General features: G+C 34.4%; 1 protein-coding gene across 1 annotated transcript in view; it reads right to left on the minus strand.

Moving 5' to 3' along the window:
* Window positions 1-304: 304 nt before the first annotated feature.
* The window catches only part of LOC136813332 (progranulin-like), a 10557-nt gene continuing 2092 nt past the window's right edge, over window positions 305-8769 (minus strand). Inside the window, 13 exon segments of the mRNA XM_067069844.1 lie at window positions 305-705; window positions 3365-3634; window positions 4017-4235; window positions 4486-4585; window positions 4587-4705; window positions 4985-5203; window positions 5454-5672; window positions 5952-6170; window positions 6423-6641; window positions 6922-7140; window positions 7364-7582; window positions 7863-8081; window positions 8332-8550. Of these exon segments, the coding sequence (XP_066925945.1) occupies window positions 602-705; window positions 3365-3634; window positions 4017-4235; window positions 4486-4585; window positions 4587-4705; window positions 4985-5203; window positions 5454-5672; window positions 5952-6170; window positions 6423-6641; window positions 6922-7140; window positions 7364-7582; window positions 7863-8081; window positions 8332-8550 (2564 nt within the window). The 3' untranslated portion in view covers window positions 305-601.

Genomic DNA, 8769 nt, shown 5'->3' on the forward strand with positions numbered 1-8769 from the left:
TTTTATTCATCAGGTTATTTTTTAATATGTGTGGCTAAATGTGCGGAAGAGTAGCAAGTATGTCCAGGGGGTCTGAAATCACTTCATCCAGTAAAGAAAAATGTCAGTGAGTAGATAATGTCAGCCACAGAGTGGTTCGGGTTTACGGGGTACCAAAGACGATTAACAAAGGGCAGAACAAGGTAAATTATTGTTTGGTAGCTACCAAAGTATTCTCTCATGATGACATTTTCACCGGGGTAAAGTACATTTACTTTGCTTGTCCGAGTTTTGACAAACATTCAATGAGTCGATCCGAAAGAAATTTCTTTTTAGCAAAAAATCTTCTTTCTTCTAAAAATTATTTTAAATGCATACTTTTAATTCACATAAAAACAATACAAAAACAAAATTATCAAAAATTTACGTTAAATTCCCCAAAAGAAAATATAATTGAAATACAAAAAAACTAAAATCGTTAATTGACTGTTACCAATTTCAAGTTATGGTAAAACTTGAAAATGCACGTATAATTAGAACATAGACTATGTTAGTAGGAACAAGGAAAATTTTTTAACAAAAATAGAATTTCTCGTTTTTTTCATTCAACACCTATCAAAATTTAAAATACCACTACATACTTGTCTCTTGGCTGTTCTACCTGTTTTGAGGGGGTCTTCGTTTGGCTTGGAAAACGACGGTTATTGTTATCAAGACATTCCGTACCTAAAAAAGATGAAAGTTACAAAATGAAGAACTATTCCATTTCGAACATATTTTAAGTGAAGGATTCGGACATTCCGGACATCAAAAAGATTACAGGCAAGAATCAATCTGAAAGTGTATAATTGATCTCTATAAATAGCAAGTTAATTAGTATATGTAATCACGTGATAACGAGTGCAATTCGAGTGATTTTTTTGTTATTAATTTTCCGAGTCCGAAAGGACGAGAAAAATTCGAAACAAAACAAGTGATACTTTTATGGACCTACCTGGTTATGCATTTAACACATATATAATAGATATCTACATAAGCGTGACCATTAAACAATCATTCAGAACACAAATAGTGACGATCTATTACAATTAGTTGTTTGTTTCTTATAAAAAACACGTTTAGAAACCAAAATTTCATGCTCTTGAAATATTCTTTCATATTCAAGACTTCGAGAGCAAAAAACATCTCATAAAAAAATTCAGTAATTTTAAGAACATTGATGTATGCTTATTAATAGTGATTCTTATAGATAAATATGCGTTTTTCGAGCTGAAAAATTATTTTTTTACAAAAATCTGCTTGAGCCATCTTTTACATACTTTCATGCAAAAAGTCAGAAAATAACAAGTCCAAAAAACCCTTTTTTTAGCCGTTTTTTAGCTGAAATTTACCCCAAAAATTTTTTTCCAAAATCGAGCTCCGTCACATTCGAGGGTTTATAGTTATGCATCCTTGTGCAAAAAATCATAAAGAATAAAAGAGCCAATCTCGAGAAAAGCTAATACCTAAGTAATTGATAATGTGCTTATAAAAAAATAATAGAATTTGGCCAGTTTTTAAACACATATATTCTTTAACCCTTTAAGTGCCGATGTCGTATATATACGACATGGGCTATATAGGAGGGCGAAGCCCTCCTGTAATGCCCAGTTTGAGTTAGAAATCGTTATTTTTGGTCGAACTCGTAGGAATTAGATTGTCCTTTATGGTCAAGCAAAAAAAAATTCAAAAGTGAGTCTTTCCAGCGAAATTTTAAGCAAAAAAGTCAAAAAAATGCAAAAAATTGACAAAAATTCACTTTTTTGAGATTCTGACCGTTTTTTGACTATTGTTGGTCAACGAGTGATCCAAGAACCTCCAAATTTGGCCCTGTTTTACTTTATTCTGTCTTCTAGTGAATTGATTTGAAATTTTACCACTGGGCACCTTTTCATTAGTTCAGTCAGGTCCGCGCAGCGGGCCTGACTGCTTTAATTCCCTAACCTACCCCCCCCCTTGGCCGCCGCCCACCACGCCCTTCCTAAATCGGGCGGCGCCGAAGGCGCCCAAAAGAAAGAAGAGACTCTAAGCTATCCAACGAGCTATATACGAGCTTCTAATTCCTTCTAGATCAGGAGATATAAGCCCTTAAAGTTTGAACTAGCGATTTTTTAAAAAAAACTTAGAAAAAAGGACCCTGGCACTCAAAGGGTTAAAAGTAAGCCCTCATGAGCAAAAAAAACATCTATCTCAGGCGAATGATAAAAAATGTTTTGTTTCCGGAATGCGGGTGAAGGAAAAAAGTTATCATGCGGCCGGCCGGAAAATAATTTTTTTTTGCTATTTTTGATAATTTATGGCTCATTGAAATAGAGTTCAAGAATAACTTTTATGTATAAACACAGCATAAATTATGCCCTAAATTACAACAAGTACGGACTACTAACGAACGAAAGTTTGCGGCCGGGTCAGAAAAAAATTTTTTTCACCCGGCCGGTTTCCGGAAACAAGAAATTTTTTTTGTTTCGCCTCATAAAAAAAATTGAGTAATTTGACTAAGAACATTGATGTATGATTATTAATAGTGATTCTTATAGATAAACATGCGTTTTTTGAGCCAAAAACTTTTTTTTCAAAAATCTGTATAAGCCATCTTTTACCTACGATGGTACCCTACTTTCATGCAAAAAATCAGAAAAAATAATAATAACGAACCAACGAACGAACGAACGGACAAAGGTTAATTTATAGGACCTCCACCGGGGTAGGTCCAAAAATCACGAGTGCAATTTTCGAATTGTACGAGTTATTATGTGATTACGAGCTAATCGCACAATGGCTTTCACTACTTTTTCCCAGTTAGGAAAGTAAATTACAGAAATTACACTGAGATTTTTATACTTTTCTCTCCTCTTTATGTTTTTCTTTCATTGTTGTTTATTGATTTTCTTTCTCACAAAATAAATTTCGAATGCAATTAAAAACGTTCGATGCAAAAAAATGTAAGAAAAAACATTAAAATCAATTTTGTAAATATTATTGGAGAGTGTGAATAACGATTAATTGCTCTCTTTGAGGGCGTGCCAAATAAGAAAAAATAACCCATAGTGCGATTAAAACATGTATCAAGCTACAGTTGACTATCGCTAATTCGAACTGGAAAGGGGAATCTTATTTGTTCGAATTACAGAGAGATTCAGTCATAGAAAGTATTTCAAGAGGAAATCTCATTGACGGGAACTGGTAATAAGTTGGAAATATAGAAAAATTCGAATATTAGAAGTTCGATTAAGCGAAAGTCTACTGTGTTTGATGAAAAAAGTGATCAAATTTATTATGAGAGAGAATGAGAAGTTTTCTCTTCTTTGAAGGTATCGCAATGTAAAAAGAATAACATAAAACTTACAGTCGGGCGAACAGACAGAATTCAAAGGACAGCAATGTTGTTCGTCGGAACAACAAACAGCATGGTCATACGGACAGCACCCATAATACCCTCCATCTAACGGACAACATGTGTATCCGGACGGACACTCGGATTGGCCATCAGGACAGACAATATCAGATTTGTCAAATTTTTGCACATTTGCTAGGTGATGATGATGAAATTGTGGAGATGACTTTGTGGTCTTCAATAAAGATGGTTTGACTTCTTCTGTAGCTTTGGAACAAACCCCTAAAAGTGTAGAAATAACTTACATCCCTGGTCTGTAAGTCAACTAGTCAAAAAGTTAAATGCAAAGGTAGAAACAAGGATAAAACTTCAAATTTAAAAGACGACTTTTCTAATCTTGAAAATGTAGGCTTTTAGCATCGAAAAATTACCCTATTATAATGTAATATGCACGAAACCCTAACCGGAAAAAAATAGAAAGAAATCAGGGAAAGAATAAGAAAAAATACAATATTTCAAACTTAACATTATACTTCCTTGCAATTTTACAGATAAAAACATGTCCCATTGTGTAAAAAATCTTATTTGGAGAATGATTCTAAATAATTGAAAAAATAGGCTTTTTTTAGTCAACAATAATACAAGTTCATGTTACAATACTAACCACCGTCGCAGCTATATCCATTTGGACAGCAATGAACTCCATCAGAGCAACAAGTGGCTTTTGGTAAAGGACAGCAGCCATATTCTCCAGATGATAATTTACAGCAGGTATTTCCACTTGGGCATTCTGATTGACCGTCAGGGCAAACAACATCCTTCAGTTTAATGGCAATTTTCTTTGTGGAAGCCTTGATCCTCTCATTGCCCTTTTGACAAAAGCCTGAAAAGTACATCGAAACTGAGAATCAATTTTTCAAGTTAACCAATACGTCTTTGACTGGAAAATATTATTTGCCTTCTTGAAGCAAAGTGTTTCAAAATTCTATCTACAAATCTTCAATCATTTTAGAACAGACATTGGCCTTAAATCAACCCGTTTGATTCTAGAATAAAAAAGCGGGGTTTAAAGCATTAATACTTGATCATCAAGGTATCAGAAATAGATTAAAATAATAGCCAATTATACTAACCACCGTCGCAGCTATATCCATTTGGACAGCAATGAACTCCATCAGAACAACATGTGGCTTTAGGCAAAGGACAGCAACCGTATCCACCAGATGACAATTTTACAGCAGGTATTTCCACTTGGGCATTCTGATTGACCATCAGGACATGCAACATTTGTCAATGAAATCGCTTTGGTTTTCAATGAGGCTTTGATCACTTCATTACCTTTGGTGCATGTACCTAAAATCGTCGAAATACTTACAATTAAACTACGATTGTGAAAATTATAAGGTACTAAGACTCAAAACCTTAAATAGAAGATTAATCTAAATGGGAAGATAAAAAATGTCGAAAAGTATTCTATTGCAAAGCCAAAAACGAATTAAAATGACTGAGCATTGTTCAAAAACTTGGTCCTATAGCTAATGTAACTTTTGAAAGGACAAATTGTCATTTTTATTTCTCTTATTTATTGCCGAAGGTAAAAAAATTTTAAATTTTTTATTGAAGGGACTTTACCCTCTCCACATTGGTATCCATTTGGACAGCAATGAACTCCATCAGAGCAACAAGTGGCTTTTGGTAAAGGACAGCAGCCATATTCTCCAGATGATAATTTACAGCAGGTATTTCCACTTGGGCATTCTGATTGACCGTCAGGGCAAACAACATCCTTCAGTTTAATGGCAATTTTCTTTGTGGAAGCCTTGATCCTCTCATTGCCCTTTTGACAAAAGCCTGAAAAGTACATCGAAACTGAGAATCAATTTTTCAAGTTAACCAATACGTCTTTGACTGGAAAATATTATTTGCCTTCTTGAAGCAAAGTGTTTCAAAATTCTATCTACAAATCTTCAATCATTTTAGAACAGACATTGGCCTTAAATCAACCCGTTTGATTCTAGAATAAAAAAGCGGGGTTTAAAGCATTAATACTTGATCATCAAGGTATCAGAAATAGATTAAAATAGTAGCCAATTATACTAACCACCGTCGCAGCTATATCCATTTGGACAGCAATGAACTCCATCAGAACAACATGTGGCTTTAGGCAAAGGACAGCAACCGTATCCACCAGATGACAATTTACAGCAGGTATTTCCACTTGGGCATTCTGATTGACCATCAGGACATGCAACATTTGTCAAGGAAATCGCTTTGGTTTTCAATGAGGCTTTGATCACTTCATTACCTTTGGTGCATGTACCTAAAATCGTCGAAATACTTACAATTAATTTACGATTGTGAAAATTATAAGGTACTAAGACTCAAAACCTTTAATAGAAGATTAATCTAAATGGGAAGATAAAAAATGTCGAAAAGTATTCTATTGCAAAGCCAAAAACGAATTAAAATGACTGAGCATTGTTCAAAAACTTGGTCCTATAGCTAATGTAACTTTTGAAAGGACAAATTGTCATTTTTATTTCTCTTATTTATTGCCGAAGGTAAAAAAAATTTAAATTTTTTATTGAAGGGACTTTACCCTCTCCACATTGGTATCCATTTGGACAGCAATGAACTCCATCAGAGCAACAAGTGGCTTTTGGTAAAGGACAGCAGCCATATTCTCCAGATGATAATTTACAGCAGGTATTTCCACTTGGGCATTCTGATTGACCGTCAGGGCAAACAACATCCTTCAGTTTAATGGCAATTTTCTTTGTGGAAGCCTTGATCCTCTCATTGCCCTTTTGACAAAAGCCTGAAAAGTACATCGAAACTGAGAATCAATTTTTCAAGTTAACCAATACGTCTTTGACTGGAAAAATATTATTTGCCTTCTTGAAGCAAAGTGTTTCAAAATTCTATCTACAAATCTTCAATCATTGTAGAACAGACATTGGCCTTAAATCAACCCGTTTGATTCTAGAATAAAAAAAGCGGGGTTTAAAGCATTAATACTTGATCATCAAGGTATCAGAAATAGATTAAAATAATAGCCAATTATACTAACCACCGTCGCAGCTATATCCATTTGGACAGCAATGAACTCCATCAGAACAACATGTGGCTTTAGGCAAAGGACAGCAACCGTATCCACCAGATGACAATTTACAGCAGGTATTTCCACTTGGGCATTCTGATTGACCATCAGGACATGCAACATTTGTCAATGAAATCGCTTTGGTTTTCAATGAGGCTTTGATCACTTCATTACCTTTGGTGCATGTACCTAAAATCGTCGAAATACTTACAATTAAACTACGATTGTGAAAATTATAAGGTACTAAGACTCAAAACCTTAAATAGAAGATTAATCTAAATGGGAAGATAAAAAATGTCGAAAAGTATTCTATTGCAAAGCCAAAAACGAATTAAAATGACTGAGCATTGTTCAAAAACTTGGTCCTATAGCTAATGTAACTTTTGAAAGGACAAATTGTCATTTTTATTTCTCTTATTTATTGCCGAAGGTAAAAAAAATTTTAAATTTTTTATTGAAGGGACTTTACCCTCTCCACATTGGTATCCATTTGGACAGCAATGAACTCCATCAGAGCAACAAGTGGCTTTTGGTAAAGGACAGCAGCCATATTCTCCAGATGATAATTTACAGCAGGTATTTCCACTTGGGCATTCTGATTGACCGTCAGGGCAAACAACATCCTTCAGTTTAATGGCAATTTTCTTTGTGGAAGCCTTGATCCTCTCATTGCCCTTTTGACAAAAGCCTGAAAAGTACATCGAAACTGAGAATCAATTTTTCAAGTTAACCAATACGTCTTTGACTGGAAAATATTATTTGCCTTCTTGAAGCAAAGTGTTTCAAAATTCTATCTACAAATCTTCAAATCAACCCGTTTGATTCTAGAATAAAAAAGCGGGTTTAAAGCATTAATACTTGATCATCAAGGTATCAGAAATAGATTAAAATAATAGCCAAATAATGCTAACCACCGTCGCAGCTATATCCATTTGGACAGCAATGAACTCCATCAGAACAACATGTGGCTTTAGGCAAAGGACAGCAACCGTATCCACCAGATGACAATTTACAGCAGGTATTTCCACTTGGGCATTCTGATTGACCATCAGGACATGCAACATTTGTCAATGAAATCGCTTTGGTTTTCAATGAGGCTTTGATCACTTCATTACCTTTGGTGCATGTACCTAAAATCGTCGAAATACTTACAATTAAACTACGATTGTGAAAATTATAAGGTACTAAGACTCAAAACCTTAAATAGAAGATTAATCTAAATGGGAAGATAAAAAATGTCGAAAAGTATTCTATTGCAAAGCCAAAAACGAATTAAAATGACTGAGCATTGTTCAAAAACTTGGTCCTATAGCTAATGTAACTTTTGAAAGGACAAATTGTCATTTTTATTTCTCTTATTTATTGCCGAAGGTAAAAAAAATTTTAAATTTTTTATTGAAGGGACTTTACCCTCTCCACATTGGTATCCATTTGGACAGCAATGAACTCCATCAGAGCAACAAGTGGCTTTTGGTAAAGGACAGCAGCCATATTCTCCAGATGATAATTTACAGCAGGTATTTCCACTTGGGCATTCTGATTGACCGTCAGGGCAAACAACATCCTTCAGTTTAATGGCAATTTTCTTTGTGGAAGCCTTGATCCTCTCATTGCCCTTTTGACAAAAGCCTGAAAAGTACATCGAAACTGAGAATCAATTTTTCAAGTTAACCAATACGTCTTTCACTGGAAAATATTATTTGCCTTCTTGAAGCAAAGTGTTTCAAAATTCTATCTACAAATCTTCAATCATTGTAGAACAGACATTGGCCTTAAATCAACCCGTTTGATTCTAGAATCAAAAAGCGGGGTTTAAAGCATTAATACATGATCATCAAGGTATCAGAAATAGATTAAAATAATAGCCAATAATGCTAACCACCGTCGCAGCTATATCCATTTGGACAGCAATGAACTCCATCAGAACAACATGTGGCTTTAGGCAAAGGACAGCAACCGTATACACCAGATGACAATTTACAGCAGGTATTTCCACTTGGGCATTCTGATTGACCATCAGGACATGCAACATTTGTCAATGAAATCGCTTTGGTTTTCAATGAGGCTTTGATCACTTCATTACCTTTGGTGCATGTACCTAAAATCGTCGAAATACTTACAACTAAACTACGATTGTGAAAATTATAAGGTACTAAGACTCAAAACCTTTAATAGAAGATTAATCTAAATGGGAAGATAAAAAATGTCGAAAAGTATTCTATTGCAAAGCCAAAAACGAATTAAAATGACTGAGCATTGTTCAAAAACTTGGTCCTATAGCTAATGTAACTTTTGAAAGGACAAATTGTCATTTTTA

Source organism: Clytia hemisphaerica, unplaced genomic scaffold (genome assembly GCF_902728285.1).
Source record: "Clytia hemisphaerica strain Z4C2 unplaced genomic scaffold, Clytia hemisphaerica genome assembly, whole genome shotgun sequence".
NCBI lineage: Eukaryota > Metazoa > Cnidaria > Hydrozoa > Leptothecata > Clytiidae > Clytia > Clytia hemisphaerica.